At 34.4% G+C, this 22,728-nt stretch overlaps 1 protein-coding gene across 1 annotated transcript in view; it reads right to left on the reverse strand.

Moving 5' to 3' along the window:
* Positions 1 to 10,833: 10,833 nt before the first annotated feature.
* The window catches only part of IGF1 (insulin like growth factor 1), a 60,439-nt gene continuing 48,544 nt past the window's right edge, over positions 10,834 to 22,728 (reverse strand). The window contains exon 4 of the mRNA XM_084531305.1: positions 10,834 to 19,239. Coding sequence (XP_084387431.1) covers positions 19,180 to 19,239 — 60 coding nt within the window. The 3' untranslated portion in view covers positions 10,834 to 19,179. The remainder of the gene's footprint in view (positions 19,240 to 22,728) is intronic.

Genomic DNA, 22,728 nt, shown 5'->3' on the forward strand with positions numbered 1-22,728 from the left:
TATTGAAAGGCGACAAGCACTTAAAAACAGTATTTTAGAGACCAGAACTTTTTGCATGCTGAGCGCAGACTTGAGTGCTTTCTGAGAATTTGCACTGGTGACTGAACCCAAATTAATATTTGCCATAGAAAAAAAACTGAATGAAGCTGAAATCTGTGCCTCTTTCAAATTTCAGCTACAGCTTCAGCACAAAGAAAATTGTTCCTTGTTTGTCAGATATAAATTAAGGCTTACTATGTTACATTTCACTACAGTTCAGAGGAACATTTTTTAAAGATTTGAAGAAAGTTAATGTACAGTTCCTGGTATGTTGTTTTAATTAGCATATAATGTATCTTCATCAGGAAACTGTATAAGTAGTTGAATAAATCTTGTTTGCTAAAGATGATTTTTTTTTTTTTTTTATTGTATCATTAAATCTATGTGTAAAGTATTAGAAGACATTTTTTCTTCAGTGTGGTCTTTTTGTATTAGTATGTGAGAAATTCCTCGGTGGAGGAGTTATAATTTTGGATCCAAAGCATCATGCTACACAAGTGATGAGGCTTTCTAAATTGCTATATCAGGAGGCTTGTCATGATTTCTCCATCCTAGATTTTGTGCTAATAGGAAGGTTAAGCAATAATATTTAAAATAGTTGTCATGTTTTTCTCAAACTTTGAGTAGATACTTACAAAGTAATTTATCATTTCGAGAGTACCAGAGAACATATTCTCACATATCAAGTGAGTTTTTTGTAAATTTGGAATCAGTACAACTGTAAAAACTAATCAGATGGCAGGCCACGATCCTGTGAGATTCACAGAGGACGTAAGAATTTTAACAGGATATAGCCTATGGCTGGCTTGATGTATAAAGGAATTAGAAAACATTTACCTTCAACAGCTAAAAGCTATGATAATCATCTTCCATACATATGTTGTAGATTTTAAAAGATTTGTCTCATTTAATTGTAGACATTTAGATGTTCGTGCTGCTTCTGTTGACAGTAAAAAGAAGAATCTCAGTGGGAAAGTTCATCCTATGTACAGCAGGACAAAATGATGATACTTTCAGAGACTTTTTAGGCATCTTCTATTGCGTACAGAGAAGGTCTGGAAAGTGAAATTATCAATGCTGACATGTAGGTGAAAGGTATAAGTTTGAATTCACAGAGGAGAAAGATGGAAATTTCTTGTAAATTCCTCTCTCTATTTTCTCTCTAGTGAGTCAAGTAGATGCTAATGTAAAGCTAAAAATTTTTGTTAGCAGAAATGGATCCTAATATAGAAATCAGAAATTACTTCAGTCTCCCATAGTGTCTCAAATTCTAGAGTTGGAGGTGTACATTTTCTAATATGGATGACCAAAATTACTACTTTAAACCCAGAGCTTTAATTAGGCATTTAGAGATTTCCCTGGATCTGCAGCATTCGTCTTTGAGTTCACATTATGAATTAGCTCCTCTGCATGATCTAGAACATCAAAATGAGATTTTTAAAACTTCTTTTTTATCACCTGAAAATGATGATTTGTCAATACATAAACTACACACATAATACTTCATGTCAAAACATTTTTTTGAATGACAAATTAAATTCTTGAAATGTTCCATACTATATTTTCCATATGTAAGATTGGGGCAGTAGTCTGATTTTTATTTATTTTATTTATTTATTTATTTTAAGTAAGAAAATGTGCACTATAATTTTTTTCTTATGAATCTGATCTTCTTCAGATTTTGAATTTAATGTGAGACAAAGTTTTCCTTCAGTCAATAATCAGACGCTTACATGTTTTTACGTTGCTTTCTCCCTAACACAATATGTAAACAGACAAGTCACTTTCAGGGCTTTAAAATGATCAAAATCTTATTCCTTTTCTGAGGAAAGTGCACGATAAATAATTGACACATGAATTTTGTGTATCATCTTTTTCCTGTTCAAAAACTGTCCAAGACTCATTTGATTAAGCATAAAAAACCTTTGTGAATGCCAGTAAGAATATGGATGAATATTCAGTTTTTTGTTATTTCTGTTTGTTTCTTGATACATTATTACATTGTCTGTTAGTCCTCTTACATGAATATAGGTTTATTCTCCATAGACTTAAGGAGTTGTTTTCATGCTGGGATTTTTTTAAGCATTTAGTTTTTCAATTAAAGTTGGAAACTTTAGTCAGATAGTAATTTAGTGCATACTTTTTAGAGACTGTTTGTCTGTTGCAGCCTTCTCTTTTCTCCTTCATAATTACATTGCAAAACTTACCAACCACGTTGTGATTAGAAGAGGGATCTCAGCAGTGATTCACAAAGTATTTGTTTGTTATCTTCTTGAATTAGCCTGTTTTTCTGGTTTTGACTGTTTTAAAGCTTTTACCCTTTTGCTGAATGGTAATATCTATAGTGTAGCCCTACTGAAAGAACAAGTGTTGAGAAATATGGGGTAGGTGCCGATTCCTCCCAATTCAATGTCACTTGTCTGCTTACATGATGTAAATTCTTATTATCTAGCCATTGATTTCTCAAGAGATTATTAAAGAGAGATACCAAGCCCCTTTACCACCTCTTGTGGTAGCTGAGTGTTTTACCAGGAGACCAATGAGGCTATGTTTTTGCAGAAGAGTAATAAAAGTTAACCTGCTCAGGAATATCTGCATAACCTAGATTTCAGTCCAAAGAGCTGCAAAGAAGAGTTTACAGTGTTCAAAAAAGAACAATGACTCTTTTTGTTTGGAGGACTTTTTAAGAAGTCTGTGATAAATGAAGATTAACACTATGTAGTGCTTTCAATGTGACTTCCACAATAATGTCAGAACACTAGTTTTGGAGCCTCCACCAATTGGAGACTTCCAGGCCTAACTTTAAAATTGGTATGCTGAAAGTTGCATAAATATATTCCATATATATATAGACATGATGTGCTTACATAACACTATGTTCAAATGAATGTAATGGCTTAATTTTTCTTTGAAGTTACTGTGAAAAGTATGGGTTAACTTTATCTAAGTATTTTAGTACACAGGTTAAACTCTTTATTGACAAAGATGAATCAGTGGCTTCAAGCTACTGAAACACAATATAATATTAAAGAAGAAGGTAGCAAATTTATGTGTATGAAGTAGCATTGTCCCATAATGTATAATAGATAATCTGTATGTAACTAGAAAAGGATGTCATAAACATTTCAAAGGCCTTGATATTACTTCCTATTGATTTTAGTAAGTTTATCATCAGAGCTATCTTACATATGAGGCTTTATTTCCCAAGTCTAGAATAATAGAATACCTGTAACAAGATACTTGTTTTTAACAGACTTGGAATTCTCAAATGCTGCACTTGGTTCTGTTATATTTTTGAACAAATTAACTAGAATTTTGTCCTTCACTTTCCTCTGATGCAAAATGAAGATAATTCTGCTTCATTTTCTTCTGAAAAACAATCTGAGATGTTCCTTAAGTAGAAAGAATTATTCATTCATGATCTCATAACGTAATTATCTGTACTAGTTGCTGTCATTTTTTTTTATGTTATGTTCAAATTATATGGCATACCACCTTGATAATAAGTTCAGTCTTCAGTAATCTGAGGCACCACATGACACATTTCTAAACTGAGAGTTTTAGAGGGGCTTTCATCATAGGGTATTATGTAATTACTGTTATGTTTCAGCTTTTACAATTTTGCACGTGGTCTTTCAGTTTTCTGAAACTTTTGAGGTTAACATTTTTCCTTCTTTTTTTTTTTTTTTTTTTCCCTCTTTTCTCTTCCCATGTACTATCTCTAGTTATATGTAACTAGATTATGTAACTACATTAGGGATTATGTTTTCATGTAATGTCCTTTTAAAATAGAAGGGATACAGCACTGGCTATTTTCTTCTCATTGCTTTTATTGCCAGGCCTTAGTTCTTTACAGTCATGGTCCATGAAAGTTTGAACTGTGTACACTTAAACTGGACAAGTAATAGCCGTTCCTGTGTTAGGGGGCAAGCTGGATAGGAAAGAATCCTCCCTATTATTAGAAATTCTTGAAGAATGTTTTTATCCAAATTTTGAACAGAATATTTTAGAGTGGGATAGACATTCCAAATGCAAGTTACATTTGATTTGTTGCATTGTTGACCTGATAGATTTATGAACCTTTCAAAGTTTTATCTTACATTACATTTTTACCAGCTTTTTGTGCAGTGCAATATCCCTCACCTACATAAGCTTGTGCTTATGTAAGTCCATGTAATTCTAAAAAACTGGTAAATTTTACAGTTGCTTGAATTAATCTCCCCAAAATTCAGAATCTGTTAATCAGTAAGAAAACAGGATCAGGTTAATGGGCTTATGTTTTCATGTAATGTCCTTTTAAAATAGAAGGAACACAGCACTGGCTATTTTCTTCTCATTGCTTTTATTGCCAGGCCTTAGCTCTTTACAGTCATGGTCCATGAAAGTTTGAAATGTTTTCATAATACAAAAATATTGTCACTTTCAATTTGTTAACTAGATACTCTTGGGTACAAGAACTTTATGAGCTTGCCTGAAGTAATGAGAAATTTGTGGTGGAAAAAGAGCAAAACCCTTTATAACTTCATGAAGTGTTCATATCCCAAAACTCCAGCAATTTTCAGGAATACTGTTCCAGATCTTATTAGCTGATTGCCCTCAAAGAAAAGGTATGTGTGCTTGCTTTTGCCACACACTGTAGAGAGAATGGGAAAAATCCTGTGCAATTGAAGGTAGTAAGACCTGTGGACCACTTGTACTATGCAGGTAGTTAAGAAAAAGTGGAGAATATATTTGTGAAGAGGATGGAAGGAAAACACTGTGCCTTCTTGCTCTGGTAATTTTCCTTTGCCAGCAGGGAAGTTGAAGTTAGAGGTAGCTGGAAGTAGTTTTAAGTGATGATAATGCTAGGAGTATCTAAATCAAAGTAAATTCTTAGATGCTCTTGATTGTTACCATTTCAAATGCTTGAGAGAATTTAAGGAACAACAATAACAAATCAGAAAGAAATCAAAGATCCTGGAGAGGCACCATAGTGGCATGGGTTAAACACTGATAATCAGGGTACCAGGGTCAATCTGATACTTGGAGGCTGAATGATACTGGGGAAGTTGTTCTGTCCAACCAAAACAGAATTAAAACGTTGCCATTCATTTCCGCCATTTGAGGATTCTTTGGAAATTTTCAGCTTTAACTGAATAAATTATTGTTTTTATCTGCTGCTGGGAAGCTTGAAGGAGTAGTGAGCACCGCAAAGGGGAGGACAAAGCTTCTTCCTCATGACCTAGACTTACTGTCTCACGCAGAAGCCAGATAGCATGGAAAATACTCTCTCGAGAGATTCTCTGTATGTATAATTACTAGAGCAAAAGGGATGGGGAAAGAATGTTTGGCACTAACAAGTTTTTGTACAAAGAAACATGCGCAGTCATGAATCAACATTTGAAAAAGAGAGAAATAAGGTGCTTACAGTACCGATGAATGCTTGAGATGTGCCCAAAGGGATGGTTTTAAAAGAAGATACATAATAAATTACATTTTCTGAGGTAATAAATTGCCAATACATTGGAAAAGTGCTTTCAGATGAAACATTAACTACACACTTACAGAATATTCTTATCTCAGATATATTGTATTAGCTAAATGGGATTATAAGGTATCTTCTTGGAGGTTAACTTTAATAAATGGCATTGGCAGCTGCTTCATTAAGACAGTTACCTGAAAATCATACTTTGTCAAAAAATCCAGCTGTGTAAAAAAATTAAGTCTGTCCGTTTTTAGGAGGCAGTGCAAAAACCTTTCCCTGTAAAAATCCTCTTTCAAAAAACAGAGGAAATACATGGAATAGATGTTTTTTGCATTAGATAAGAGAACAGAAAAAAGGAAGAAGTAAAGGAACAGGGAAAAGAAGTAGGGTAGCATACATAAGAATGATAACTAGGAAAACAAAATCAAATCAAGGATTTTACACCCTGACATGGCAAAGAATTGAAAGTTATGTGAAATATAGGAAGCATGAAGTTTATACTTTGTTATTAATTTGAAATGCATACAGCAATTTAAAGTCCTTAAAAAAAATGAGGCTTAAATATGCCTCTTATTAAATATGATTGAAAAACCTTAGTGAAGGAATTAAAAAGAGAAGCAAGAGAGAGCAAAAGCATAAAGAATAAAATACAATTGCATAGGTTTCTGTTGAAGTAGCTAAAGGCATATCATGTATTAATGAATAAATATATACCTGTATAATGTAATAGATTATATTATAGATATCTATTATATTATAATAGATAAAATGTAGGAGTAGACTTACAATACATGACATGGACAAATACTCATGAAGGTATCATTATAATTTTCATAATATAGGTTTTATTAAGGAGAAACATTGATTTAAATGACAAAATTGCTTGTCTCACTGAAGTCCTTGTGTAGTGATAGGGTTAGTACACTGCAAGTTCAGCTATTAAGTTATCTTGTATCTGTGGTTACAGACAGCATGGACACTGACATAGAAAGAGCATAAAGTGAAACTTTATGGAGGAGGAGATGCTCTAATATTAACTGAAGCTGTTGGTGTTTTGGCTGGCATATCAAAAAACAGTCTGTATTTGACCTAAGTTAAAAAACTGCATAAAAAATTCATGCTATTTGGATAGAAAAAGAACAGCAGGAAAAGTGTTTAACAGTAAGTTGTATTTGCAGAAAAAGCTAATTCAGGTGTTTTGTCTGAAGTCAATTGATTGTTTATTGATTACTGAAACAATAATGGGATGTGCTTAATAAAACAGTATAGGACTGTGTTCAGCATGCTAAATTACCAAAAAATTTACTGACTAATTTGGCTTTAAGAGCCAGGAATGAGTTATGTCTACTAAAAAATATTTGAAGCTGGGAAGTACCAGCAATGATAATGATATACAGATGAAGATCTGCAGGAAAGGCAAAAATAATATAAAGTCTTTTCAGAAAACCAAGGATTGGAAGAACATGAAATTAAGAAATGTATCTCTTTAGCACAGTGTGAATAAAGATTCTGAAGTCAAGAGTATGCAAACATAGGTAACAGACCAATGTAATGTGAACTAGAATACAAATTTTGGATGTGATGGTAACATAAACTATTTGAAAGAATTAAAGAAAATAGATATCTAAATTGACAACACCTAGGCCAAAATTGGACAAAAATCAAGAACTTTCTTTGAGCTTATTAATGGAGGAAAAAATAAATTTCCCTGCTCTATATGCTTTTAACATAAAAGACCTAGAAGTGATTAACAGTATTGTGATGTGTTGTACTTCCCTCACCTGTAATCCAAAGTAGGAGCTGGATACCATCCTGTATAAAGTTTTAAGTCTTCAAAGCCTTGATCTTATTAAGTCTTTAAGCCTTGATCTTATTGAGAGGCTCAGGAAATGCTTAACGCTTTAAATGCTTTTAATGCTTATCAGGAACCCCAAAAATGCTGACATTGTTTGTGTGTGTTTTTTTTTTTTTTTTTTTTTCCAAAATTGCAAGATAATTGCAATATGTGTAGAAGGGAAATCTGATTTGATTCCATTTTCAGCCTGAAGGGTTTGACACACTTCTTGACATAGTTGACATAGTGCCCAACTCTGGGCAGACTTAACCAGCTTTTTTTTTTTTTTTTTTTTGGAAGGGACCCCGAAGAGCACCTATTTCCAATCCCCCTGCCATGGGCAGGGATGCCACCCACTAGATCAGGTTACCCAGGGCCTCCTCCATCATGGTCTTGAACACCTCCAGGGATGGGGCATCCACAGCTTCCCCGGGCAGCCTGTGCCAGTGCCTTTTCCTGCTTCTATTGAAGCAGGTCACTATGTAGCAAGAATACATGTATGATATATGGAAGAGAAGGGAAAAAAATAATACAAACAAAAGCAAAAAGACTGAATAAATCCTAGAGAATAGAGTACATGCTGAGAAGGAGAGTCTTGTGGGGCCTGGTGGCTGGTGCAAAGACAGTGCATTTTAATTGAAATGGTTAATTTAATTTATGGTAAATTTAATTTAATTGAAATGGTTGTTGTATTAAAGGTTAAGACCAAACACTCCACAAACAAACAAAACTAAGCCCATGGTAATCTGGAAATCCTGCTTTCATCTTTGTTTTATCTCAGTTTGACTAATGCTTCTCTTCCTGTTCTAATCAGTTGCTTCTCTACATTTTGGTTGTCAAAATATAGACATGACATTTGACTTCTTTTCAGAAAGACTGCATAAAATCTGTGTACCACTGATATGTAGCACACCATGTGCAAGCTGTTACAAATGTTAATAGCTCTGTCACCCTCTCAGTTGGTAAAACATACTTCTCAGAGGTAGCTACTTTTCACTGAGATGAAAGGTTTAGAATCATTACTAATCAACGTAATCTAGATATTTAACAGAGATATAGTAAGTAAAAACATAAATTCTTAAGCCACAATTAAGGTAATTTATATATAAAGATATTTTAAACCAAACAACACTAAGACAGTAAAGGAAAAAAAACTCAAGTAGCTGAATAAACTCTCCCAAGGAAAAAAAAAATATCAGTTTAAATTTACATACACAATATCGACTTTATACTAGTAAAATATGAATTTCTTCCATGACATTTTAAACAGCTGCTATTGATAGTCCTAATTCTTACTAAGCTTCCGGAAGTCCTCTTGCCTCTAAGTAGCAATTGATTTGTAGATTGATTTTTATCCTTAGCTGTGATCCAAAACCAGTTTCAATTTCAGGAGATAAATAAGATAATTCCCCAGTAAGCCAATAACCAAACCTGGTTAATCTGCAAGAGCTCTTTAATCAAATGTTCTATAAATTAAACTACCTGCATCTGAGGAAATGTACGATTGAAGAAAAGAGCTGGCCACTAAGGCTTTGATTTGTGTGAGCTATTAGTCATTGCTTCAACATTTTCTTAATCCCTGTGGAGTGTTTTTATTTTGGTTATGTTAACATTGCCATACAGTCATATTTATTAACAAGTACATGCTGTTCATGCAGGATTGGAAACTTGTGGTAATGTATGCAATACATACATTTAAAAATTTTTTAATTTGTGATTAAGTTTATATACAGATGGATTTTTAAATTGTTTCTTAGCCATGTTGCCAAATCTACAAGTTGCTGTGGCCTCTGTATCTCGTTATCAGACAGCAAGAATTAAAATACGTTTATTATTGTTGGGTGAATATTTTTTAACTGAAATCTCCATACGTTTCTCAAGTACTATGAAAGACAATGTGGGTTTAAAAATTATTGGCTGTGAATATTTGAATATAAAATAGAGAATTTTGTGTGAAAGGTATTACTTTAGGGGTTGTGGACTTACAGAATGTGTACTTAGATAATAGGACAGCTACTGTGTCAGTAGGGTAACAATATAAGAATATGGGAAATCAGAGTGAAGATAAGATAGGGAAAGCAGTCCTGGAAACTGTTTCACACTGTAACCAAACTGAATGTCCAGGGAAAAACACTAGAAGAAGGCAATATGTAGTGAAACTTTCCTACCCTTGATTTTTTTATAATTCAGGGACTTCCTGAGCCAGAGGCTTTTTTTTGTGTGTGTGTGTGTCTTATTTGCATTTGTAGTGGTTAGGCTGTCCACAAGCCTCCCAGAACCATGAGTCTACTAGCAGAATATCTGTGGGTGAAACATTGCCCACAACAAAAGAAGGAAGACAGAATTATGGAGTACTTAAGCCAAATGGAGATACCCAAGCACTTGTGGCAGATGGGATACATACAAGGGAGTTATGTAGTATTGTTGTGAGGTTGCTCTCCATCATATTAGAAAGGTCATGGCACTTGTGGGAGACATTTGATGACTGAAAAAAGAAAAATGCAAATATTGCACCCATCTGAGACAACCAAGACCTGGGGAGCTCAGGTTGGCGTCAGTCCCAGGGAAAGTTACAGAAAAAATCTTGGAAGCTGTTTTCAAGCACATGAAGGATATGAAGATGACTGGGAACAGGTAGCATTTATCAAGGCAACATGATTGCTTTAATATTGCCATAAACTTAGTGTTCTTACAGTTTACCCCTTTTCTGTCTAGGCAAATTTGAATAGCATGGGCCCTGGAAACAGATAGCAGCAGGATTACACATACGGTCCCCCTCCACCACTGACTGGCCAGTTTTCCTACTTTCTTTCTCTCTCTGTCTCTCCCCCTATCCCTCTCTTTTTAAGTTAGTAGTGTGCATATATGAACTTATATGAATATCCCTCTCATTCCATGACAGCTTAGTGTTTATAAAATCTTTTGAGGCAGGACCTCATTTACAAGTATTTTTTAAACCCAAGATCACTCTGCATGCTTGTTCTTTCTTCTACAGAACTCCCAGCAGATTTGAGGCATAACTTCACAACAATCATCTTCATTTTTCTGCAAGATGCCATATAATATTTATTCACATACCTCCAGATTACATTCTTGAGAACAACTGAACTGACAGAGTTATAAGGCATACTTTAGTACCCCCTTGGAAATCTTTGAAAGATTCAGTATATGTTACCTAGTTCTCATATATCAAGGAGCTTTTGAGTAAGTGGCTATGTACCAGTGTTCAGATACCAGTTTGTTCCTGTTCATTCATGACCTTTCGTTTTGCCTATAGATTCCATAATTCCTTCTGGTGACACTTTATTTTTTCAAGGCTCTTGAGCCACCATTTAACTTTCTATGTCAGTTCTATCTTGGTAGTGAAGCCTGCTCATTCTGTTAGGTGTGTCCTGGTTTTGGTGTATTTTGAGAATTGAAATGTCAGAGATGTCAGAAAAGAAAAAAGAAAACTAAATTACTGCAAAATCTATGTGGTGGAGGAATTTTCAAGACATTTTTTATTAACCATAATCCTTTATTAGACCTCACAGAGGTGTAAGCTATACATACAAATACATTAGAAAGATACCCTCTTAACAGTAATGCTTCACATTTTGGACCTGATACCAAGAGGGCTTCAAACATTTCAGTACATTCTACAAACCAAAGGGTGCATTAGCCTTTATGTATACAGAGTGACAAAGCCCTTTACTGAAATCAAAGTAGATAAAAGTGAAAATCAGTCAACTACCTCTTCCAACCTTTACCTACCATAAAAGCATATAAAAGCCTTTAAAAGCATGAATACACTATTATTTATGGAGCAGAGTTTAGTGTTGTAGACAGCTTGTAGAGAGAGGGGAAGAGAGTCATCAAGATGGCATTACATGAACTGCAAACTAGCAAAAATTCTTGATTTTTTTTATATTTGTACATATTAGGAGCTCTGTTTTTTTGATTTATTGGTCATTACTAGAAAAGCTTTTAAGTGCTAAATGGGGAGAATAGCGCAACAAAGACATTGTTGAGGTATTTGGGGGATTCTGCAACACAATGATGTTACATACACAGTATGAAATATTATTTGTCATCAAGTAGTGACATTGTAGTATGAGTAAGCACAAGAAAATAAAAAAGAAAGAATAAATCCAGTTAGAACTTTAATAGAGAGTTTAAATTGGTTTTAGTTAATGAACACTTAACACTTGTCACTGTTTGGTGATAATGACTTGAAATGTTAATAGTAGCATAATTCAGTAGTGAAATCAGAAATTCATGTATCCACATTCATGCTTGCATCATGGAAACCCCAGTTTTAGTCAGGATACCAGCTGAAGCCCAACAGTGAAGAAAGTGGGGATAGTTAATATTTCTATTTGGAAGGGTTACGTCCAGAAAAATAAGTGCTATTGGTCTGTTCATTTAGCACTTTTGCATGTCTTATGCAAATAATTTGGTAGGAGAAAAAGCCCATGTATGATATGATTATCAGCAGCAGGTGGTGCTGCTTCTTCTAGTTTAATTGTTTCCTAAAATCCTGAGGATTGATAAACATGTTTAATATTCAACCCAAAGATTCCAAGCATTAAGAAACTAAAATGGCACAATCACATTCTGATAAAAGCAACATGAAATATCAGACTACAGATAAAGTCGTTCAGAATATTATGAAGTATCAGTATGCTTTCAGTGGAGCACTTTATGACTTGTTTGGTGAGACAATTTAATCAGGCAACTATTATGATTATACAACTTTAACAATATATATTTTTTTCATCTTGCACTGGATTTCTATAGAATTCATTCAAACTAATTCTGTAGAAATGTTTATGAATCAAAAGGTAAGTTTTATCTACTGTATCATGCAGTGTAGCTTGCATGTGCTTTATTATATTCAAACTTGTCTCTAAGTGGAAATAGTGAAGAGTATTATATTTCTTATATAGTATTTATTTCAAGTTGATTTGAAATTCTAATCTAAAATTAAAAAAAAATAATAATAAAAAAGGAAAACAAAAAAAAAGTGGAATTCATCCTGTGCATGAAATAAGGCCATTGTGCCTTACATTGATAGCACTTTAGTCTACTGGTCTTGGATTCTTTGCCTTTGATCATTACTGAAGTGGACTTTTTCATACCACAAAATTGGTTAATGACAATAAACCAGGAAAAATGGAACATTCATTTGATTTTAAAATGTACAAAGTTACATATTTCACTACAAAACACAAATTTCATGAAATCAATTGTAATTATAGTTATCTGGTTAAACCTTTCTTTAACACCAGAGTACATGAAGCATGATCCTATTTACCAAGATAGAAGGCAGTTGTTTTTGTTCATCAGGTATTTTGTTGTTGCTTCTCAAGCAATGAGATGGTAGTAACGAATGTAAAATACAGTAAGGTAGAATGTCTTTGATTTAATTAAAAAAATGGTTCATACCTTTAAAAGGTGAAAAACTAAAATAAAATATCAACCAACCATATTTATGCTGTTTCTTAAGAACATCTATCAAGTGTGAATGTAAATATTGTAAATGGGTGTATATAATATTTGTTTGTGGGAAAGAATGTTTAGCAGCAGAAGTATGTTCATGATTTTATGACTATTGTGAGCCAAGGTGGCAAAATAAAAAGTTATTGAAGAGATATCAAAATAGTTACAAAAATTTGAATACAGGAATTTACAGTACTAAGTCTTTTCCACTTCTCAAATATTTAAGGGTAATACAGGGAGACATGTTCTACTTACAAAGAGTATCTAACTGACAACTAAATAATTGAAGTCATGTTATTAAATGTCAGAAATCTTCATTCTTCTCTGTTTGTATTACCCATTATTCTTACTTTGAAGGGATGCTTATACTTCAATAATCTCACTTAACAGAAGTCATCTTGAGAAGAATGAAATAAAATTCCTAAGTCTATATTTTCAAAATAAAGTACTCAGAGTTTGTATTTTACATCCATACTCAAACAGATTAATAGATTTGCATTATGACAGCAGAGAAGTGTCTTAAAATCAGGTGTGAAAAACAAATATAGGATCTAACTTGTGACACCCATATTACGCAATGTTCTTCTCTTCTAAAATTAGATTCCAATTGGATTATTGAATATAATCCATAAGTAATGTGTAAAAAACAATAAATTCAACTTCTGCATGAGAGGAAAAAGAGGAAAAGCATAATAGACATGCACACACACATGCACATACATTATAACAATTTATATATATATACATATATATAAATATACATATATATATATACACACATACACACACATTTTATGCAACTAATGTAAGATTTCCTAATGTAATATATGCATCAGAGAGGTCCTTCTTGTTTTGGTCTCTGCTAGACTGGTATCTCTTTACTGTACTATATGTAATCAAGTTTCAGATATTCTTATAACACCCTTCATGTAAAAAAAAAAAAAAAAAAAAAAAAAAAAAACAAAACAAACAAAAAAAAAAAAAACCCACAAAACATTTATATATCAGATACTGTGCGTTTGGACAGTTTAAGTCCAGTAGAATATTACAATGCCGTGACAAGCGAAATGTATAGTGTAAGTTTAGAATGAGTAAAACCTTTGTGTTAATGACATTTTTCCTCTTTTAAAACTGAATCTTAATCCAGTTACTTTTTGTAATGCTACTTCCACACATGAATTGGATAATTAGTAATCTCATGAAGGCAAATTCTTTATTTTTTGTGGATTGTATCCAAGTGGAAAAATCTTAATCACTTGAAGGCCTCATCTCCTCCTCCTTACCCCTGCCCCCCAAAATCAAAACAAAGTGAAGCAAAGCAAAACACCCCCCCTAAACAAACAGACAAACTATAAAACTTATTTTGCAATAGTGTTTTAACAAGATTTGCTGGGGGAGGGAGGAATTAATGTTGGTTTTGTATAGAAGTTTGGCATTTGGAAGGCTTGTTTTTACTGAACAGTATCCTTAAAAGAGGGACCAGTATAGGTTGAGTCCCCAAATAAATTATTACTATTCCTTTTCAGACTAAAAATAAAACATTTTAAATATATTGATTATACCTTCATCAGAACATCAGTATTCTATCTAGCCTATAGGTTCCAAGAATCTCTATTTGGGCTTAACTTACTATCATTTAAAACAAAACAAAACAAAACAATGAAATGTGTAATTTTGCACATTAAGATGTTCATAGTGACCACATAAACTTAAAAAAAAATAAAATTCACAGACTGTTAGCCATATATTTCAACTTTTTCTCACAATTTGAAACTGGTGAGAATTAAAAATAACATCAGTTTCACGTTAGGAACATTTTGTTCTTCATTCCTTGTCAACATCAAATGCATTTCTTTGTCCTATTTTTTTTTTAAAGAATATTTACTTTTGGGGGCATGCGATAAATGAGAAGGTAATCAAGTATAAAGAAAAACTTGTGCTCAATGAAAATCTTGACTGTATCATGCCACTGACTTTAAGCCAAACTCAAAACTGATTTCAGTCTAGAGTGTGGCTTAAAAATCTTTGGTACAATACAGGATATCCAGTAATCTGAACAGGCTTTCATTCATATCCATTGTTCCCTGACTTTAAATGCTTTTCTTCATCTGTATTTCAGACTTGGAGTAAAGATTCAGAACTGCATTTCAAGTCTATGAATTTTTGTGGCATTTTGACTTTTATTCCTGCCCCATTTCCATTACTTTGAGATTTCTTTGCCATTTTCAAGTGATAAAAAGTTGAAAAGTTATGGCTAGTTGTATTTCTATTTTAATAACCATATCTATATAATTGTAATTTTCATACATTAAAAAAATATTTATGCTTTCTTTTATATTTTAGTCAAGTACTTTCTTAAACAAAACAATAGCACCACTTTGGCATTTTTGGCCAAATCAGTAAAAGGTAAAGCAAATATGCATACGCTTTTCTGAACTTGTCTTATCATGCACTTGCTTGTTAAAACAGAGCCGAGAAGACACGGTGCTTGCTTGGCCTAAAGTCTTCCTTAATCAACATCCTTGATGCTAACTCAAAAAGCAGTTTATGGCGCAACTGGAAACTACTTATTAATGGAATTTACTTCTGTAAAGAAAGCTTACCACTAATTTACTTGTTTATCTTAGAAAAGGTATTGGGAATGTAATCTGTCTCAGAAAAAATATAGCTACTTTACTGTATGTACAGGGACCAAAAGCAGTATCCCATTATTCGATTTTCTTTTCTTTCATTAAATGGTACAAATAAGACTCATACAGGTCTTTCACACACGTGTACGTGTACATTTACAGGAGAATATAGAATTTATTCACTTGCCATTGAAACACTTAATGATTAATTATGGTTACTATGGAGACAAGGCTCATATTTTGCTATCTTGATGAAAAAGATATATTAACTTCAGTGGGTTTAGATGTGAAGTCCATTTTGATCTAACTGAAAATAATGAAGTTTAATTCACTTTTTTTTTAAAAAAAAAAAAAACTTCTGCACTTTAGCAACATTCTGTGTAATAATTGGAGTTTTATGTCAATTCTAGAATGCAAAAATCTGTGACTTCTGTCATGTGTTTTACATGACATGGAAGGATGGCCAGTGGGATTTTCTTTATCACTTAAGTGATTTATGAGAATAAATTGTATCCAGTGGGAGCCCTGTTCCTAAATAACTGGAGTGCTTTTGAAAATCCAGCTGAACCCATCAATTTCTCTAATTAAGAAGTTTTTCAAGTCAGACTACTTGTACATTTGGGAGGGAGATGTTTTGGCTCATGTTTCAACTTCTTTAAGTAGCGGATTTATTGAGCTTATTAAGCTCATGCAGCCCTTTTCTTTCACACTGATTGGTATATCATGTGCTCACTGCCATATGACTGGAGAATTCTCATGCAAGTATGCATTTTCCATCTATGCATTCTCACTTCTACAGTGGTAGATTTAGTCTCCATTTTGTGACTTTTTATTTTTTATCTTCTAGCAATGCCAAGTGTTGGTTTTGAAGTTTCGTTTGAAGCTATTCATTATTTGTTGTTGTTTCCTTCAATAATTGTAATTTGTTTAGATGGTTGTCAAATTCTGATGTCAGGTATTGCTATGAAAGACATTCTCAATGGAGATACATGATGTCATGAATGTGATTGCATGAATCTCAGGATGAGAACAAAATTTGGATTAATTTACAGGAATTAAATGGCAAATAGCTATAGCTATTCAGAAAATCTTCTTAACATTGCATAAGCAAAAAGTTACCTATGAAGAAATTTTCCACCACAGAGATCTGAAAATTGCTTTTTGTGCTCATGGCTTTCCTCCCTCCTCCTCATAGAACTTCAGAACAGGTAGGGACAGAAGGAGTCAAGGTACACAAAATGGAAGTATGTATTATGTTTGTGACTTCAAAATAATGTCTTATTCTTAGAATGCGTTTAAGAATTCTTAACAGCTATTGAAATTAAAACCACTTCCCTCTCCATCCCTCCCACCAAAAAAAAAAAAGTCTGTTAAGAGCTGTGATAGGTATCAGAATTGTTACCTCCTTGTATTGAATTGGTAGTAAATAATTTAGGTTACCTTTCCCACCTACTTCTCTGTACCTTCTTCCTTTTTTCAACATACCTATCTCAGTCAGTGACAGCTGTGGCAGATTCTTTTTATTCATTTACTGTTCTGCTTTTACAATGTGATAGCAGCCTATTGTGCATATAAACATGCATTTCACAGAAAGTAGAGGGCTTAAAGAATTACACAGGAATACATTGCACTTTTCTTGGAAAAAATATGAAACCCAGATTTCCTAAGGGAATAAAATGGGAACAAGCAAATAATTTGTTAGACTTTTAAGACCTAAATTTCCTATATGTTTCACAAGAAACTATTAAAGAGCTGTAAAACATACAACCTACAGAAATTCTTCTCATTTGTATTTTAATCAATTCGGTTGTCTACTCCCTTGCATGTAGTAGAAGGTTAGGCAAGTTTGAGCCTTTGAAGAGAAATATTGCCTTTACAGATCTGATCTAACATCTCCCTAATTGCTTCCTTTATACATTATTCTCTATGCCTTCTTTAGAGCTGACCAAGGGATTCTTCTTCCCTTGTCTGAGCTTGCTTGCGTGCAGGGTGGTGAGATGGAAGAAGTCATGTGGAGCCATGCACAGGATGGAGCCATGCATTCTTCCCTGCTTCCTCTTCCTTTCTCACATACAGATTTTTGTTGTTCACCCTGGAACACTGTTGGCTATCTATCCACCTTTTTTGCATGGCTAATCTAGCACTGAATTGATTTACAAAAGTGGGGCATAGGAAATAGTACTATTCAAGTTAGAAACAGTACATTACATGCCAAGGTTTTATGACAGAGATTATCTGGAAATATGTATGTGTCTCCTGTAAGAATGCATGAAATGCTAGCTTAAGTAGCAGTCTGAAGGACGTTATGGTTCATGTCTTCTTGAAGACTTTCAACACTGTAATTTTGTGATTAGATTAGCTTTTTCTGATTTACAGAGAGATGCAGTGGCCTAATTAACAGTCAATTCAGTCACATCAGATTTTGGGAAGAACTGAAATGGTAAAGAACATGATTAACCTTCTGTTACTTTTGAAGAGAATGATGGTATTTGAGAAAGATTTAGGCCCTGGCACACTACACTTTGAAGTCATTTGAGGACTGTTTTATCATCTTCTCTGACCCTAGTCATCTATAATTCTGTTCATATTCTGTTCATATAACTGTAAGAGAAAACACTATTATTTAAACATCTAAAAGGAAAAAAGCAAAATATCTTTTTTTTTTTTTTTTTTTTTTTTTTTTTTTTTTTTTAAGACGGGAAAGTTATTTTCATATTGGAATCTAAAGCCATTTTAGTTCATTTAAATGAATATTCTTAAAACTATTTTGTTTTTTATTCTTTGGCTTCATATTTCCATATTTGCTTTTACCTATTACCGTTTTGGCCAGACCCTTTCATATAACAAACTATAAAATAGCACCGTTGTACTATAAAACAGAGATTTTTACATACTGTTTGATATATGTGTATTATTGATATGCTAAATTTTACATACTGCATTATATGGAGGAAAAAAGAAGTTACCTATACTGTTGCAAATAATTACCTGGAAGAATCATTAATGGTTTGAGAGCCTATGTATGCTTTAACTGCTTTTAAAATCTTTTGTCTCACAAATTGCAATTAACTGCATCTTTGCAAGAGAAAGAAAAATAAAACTGTATTAAAACAAATGTATCTATAACCCATATTCTGTCAAAATGCCACAGATGGAATTAATGGATGTTTAAAACAGTATATGTTACCTTACTGCTGCTGTTACTGGGAATGTCAAACTGTGCAAATATGAAGGGGTAGACAAACAATGTTATCAGACACTGTAAAACAAACAGCCTGTTGCTTGTATAGAAGTGCAAATAAAAAAAAACACCACTTAGACAAGGCTGATGAATGACTCCAGCAGCCAGTGTTCATAGGTTAATTTAGTGCAATTGGATCCATCAAAGGCCCATAAATTTGTAGGCTTTTGAGGGGCACAGGACTTTAAGAGATTTTGTGCAGGACATTTAAAACAGGTTAACAAACAGTAATATATCAACCACAGAATATGTTAGCTCTGGGCTGGTTAAAATGTTCTGTTCTCTAAAAGACTTAATATTGGAATGTTTAGTTGCATTGTTCACTGGGAGAATGCCCATTGGTTGAGAATGCATCAAGCTTTTTAAACCATAGTTGTTTTTTTTTTTTTTTTTTTTTTTTAAGTCTTCTGATGTTTAACAAATAATTTATTTACAGCAAAGTATCCTGCAGATGGCACATTCATTCTTCATTCTTGTGGATGGCATGTTCTTACATTCTGTAGTTTCTGTTTCCTGTGTTCCCTCTACTTGTATTCTTCAAATGCACTTCCTGAAGATGTAAAAGAAAAGAAAAAAAAAATTATTCCAGATGGGTTTAAATATTCTGTATTCTGAATGACCACACAACATAGATTAGTGAGAAAACAGTTATCCTGGTTATCTTGAATGCAATGCTGGAGTTATTAGAGCCCTTCTGCCAGTTCAGAGAACTTGACGATACAAAATTTCTGTACTATCATTTCCCCATTCTTCTAGGCATAAACATCTTGATTGCTGTCATTGTTGATTTGAGTAGTTACAACATTAACTATATTTTGCATAGTAAGGGTATACAGAGAAACCTTACCATACCAAAACTGTTACTTTGGAGCATTATGGAAGAGGAAATCTCTTCATACTGGAATATGGATGGGCTTAGATATGCAGTAGGTACCAAAAATTTTCTTTCTTTTAGAACAACGATATTTGAAAAAGGAGGATGCATAGGGGCCAGGGAAGTTTAAATTTGCAACTACAGGATTTATGGATCCTCCTGGGCTTTGGTACCTAGTGAGTAGAGGTTTTCAAAATTGCTGAGTGGGACTGTTACCTACATGTTGCATAAGCTGCATATTAGATGTGTAAGGTTTCTGTTGGATAAGGCCTTTAGTGGGGTAAAAAGTGTGGGTTCACTGCAGGATCTGCAGCCAAATCAGTTGTATTTTCATAACCAGAGAGATGTGTCAGGCAAATCAAGAGGGCTTTGGAATGAACAATGCCCTCATTTCACTCTTTCCATACACAGGCCAGGTTCCAGAAGCACTGAACATTGCGATATACATCTTTTGGTTTGATTTTCTCATTTACCATTGTCCTGGTTTCAGTTAGAACAGAATTAATTTTCTTCCTAGTAGCTGGTGGAATGCTGTGTTTTGGCTTAGGATGAGAAGAGTGCTGATAACACCCCGATGTTTTAATTGTTGCAGAGCAGTGCTTATACCAAGCCAAGGACATCTCAGCCTTTCGCTCTGTCCTGCCAAAAGGCAGGCTGGGGGTGCAGTAAGAGCTGTGAGGGGACAGACCCAGGACAGGTGACCCAAACTAGCCAAAGGGGTATTCCATACCATCTGACGTCATGCTAAACAATATATAGGGGTGGCTGGCCGGGGGGAGGGGGCCGGACTGCTCAGGGTTAGGCTGGGCATCGGTCAGCGGGTGGTGAGCAATTGCATTGTGCATCACTTGTTTGTACATATTATTATTACTTTCCTATTATCACCATTGTATCATTATTATTATTATTGTTATTATTATTTTGTTATTATTATTTTCCTGTCTTATTAAACTGTCTTTATCTCAACTCACGGGCTTCACTTTCCATTTCTCTCCCCCGTCCCAGAGGGGGAGGGGGGAGGGTGAGCGAACGGCTGCGTGGTATTTAGCTGCCGGCCGGGTTAAACCACGACAACCATGCTGGTAAATACTAGCTGGACTCAAATCTTTTCCCATTCTGTACCAGACTAGAGGCAGAATTAGCAAGTGACTCTCCATATTTATAGTCCTCATCAGAAGTAAAATTTTTGGTTAACAGAAATTATTAAAAGTCTGTTGTCCTTAAAAAAAAAAAAAAAAGACATACATAAAAAATCTCCCTGAGAAAGGCTTGTTTGTGTTGCTCTACCACTGTATTGTCTTCTATTTTAGCTGTAGAAAAAGAAATGTAATCTCCTCTAAACTTTTAAAAGTGTTGGAAATATTATCTGCTTTTCCAATAGACAGAAGGAAAATGGGAGCTGATTTAGTGCATTACGGTAGCTTGTTTTTGTTGTTTTTTAATGATTTCCTATATACAATATTCTATATACAAGTTTTCCATTGGCTTGTGGTGTCTATTAAACTTAAAATAAATCATAAACTGACAAAGGATCACAAAACGTAAGCTCGCATACAGCTTCTTGATTGTCACTGGCTTTAAATAGTGTTCTAATGGGTATGAGTTAAATTACTATTTTTAGAATATAAAGCCAAACCAAACTAAACCAACAAAACCAACAAGCACTATATTAATCATACCACCAACAAGTAATAACATTGAGCCAAACTAAAAATTATCATCACTGACAAGCCAAATCTGTTAATAATAAAGTATTCATAACGAAGAAATTTCTTTGTTGGAAATCTGTTATTGTAGATGTTCTTATCCCAAAATCCAACACTAAATGAGAAAGAGATGAATCATCTAGTCACTGTTTCTGTGATCAGTTCAATAGGATATGGGCTTGGGCTTGTCTTCATCAAATTTTACTTCTAGCATTATGGAATAATTTTCTTAGGATGGGTTGAATATAGAAACAAAAACTTCAACAGAACTCTGCTTATCCAAAAATTATCATTATTATCCCCCTTCCTCCCCCCTCCCACATACAAACACACATACACACACATTGTTGTTTGGTCACTTGTTTCTCTTCCAGTTTTTCTAAAACTACCCTTCTGTCTTTAGTTTTCCCTAATTTGTACCTTAGTTTTCACCTTGAAGCACTCATTCTGGATGAACCCTTCAATTTTCACTGATTTTCACTTAAAGCATCATTGCAGCACTTCCAATGAGTCTTACACTGCTAAGGATCCTGCCTTATGCTACAATGGTTTGTTTAACATTTTTTTCAATGATCTACGTGACAGGATCAAGTGCAACCTCGGTAAGTTTGCCGACAACACCAAGGTGGGTAGAAATGTTGATCTGTTTGAGGGTAGGAAGTCTCTGCAGAGGGATCTGGATAGGCTGGATAAATTGGTCAAGTCTATTGGCATGACATTAAACTAGAGTAAGTGCTGAGTACTGCGTGAGTGACTGGAAAGCTGCTCAGCAGAAAAGGACTTGGGGGTGCTGGTCGATGGCCATCTGAGCATGAGGCAGCAGTGTGCTGAGGTGGCCAGGAAGGCCAGTGGTGTCCTGGCCTGCAACAGCAGTAGCATGGACAGCAAGACTAGGGAGGTGTTTGTCCCCCTGAACTTGCCACCGGTGAGACTGCATTTCAGATAATGTCTTCAGTTTTGGGCCCCTCACCACAAGAAGGATACTGGCTTGCTCAAGCATATGCAGAGAAGAGCAACAAAGCTGGTGAAGGGACTAGAAAACAGGAGTTGTGAGGGGTGGCTGAGGGAGCTGGGGCTGCTTAGAGAAGCAAAGGATGATGGGAGAGGCCATCATTCTCTACAACTACCCGAAAAGAGGCTGCAGCAAGGAGGTGTCTGTCTATTTTCTCAGGTGACAAGTGAGAGGACGTGAGGAAATGGCCTCAAATTGTGCAAGGGGAGGTTTAGAATGGATATTAGAAAGAACTTCTTTATGGAGAGGGTGATCAAGCACTGGAAAGGGATGACAAGGAAGGTAGTGGAGTCCCTGTCCCTCGAGGTATATAAGAGAGGTATGGATGTGGTACCAAGGGACATAGTTTAGTGATGGGACTCCGTAGGTCAGACTGATGGTTCAACTTGTTGATCTGGGTGGTCTTTTCCAAACTAGATGATTCTATGATTCTAAGTGTTTATCTCA

Source organism: Aythya ferina (assembly GCF_964211825.1).
Source record: "Aythya ferina genome assembly, chromosome: 1".
NCBI classification, from domain to species: Eukaryota; Metazoa; Chordata; class Aves; order Anseriformes; family Anatidae; genus Aythya; species Aythya ferina.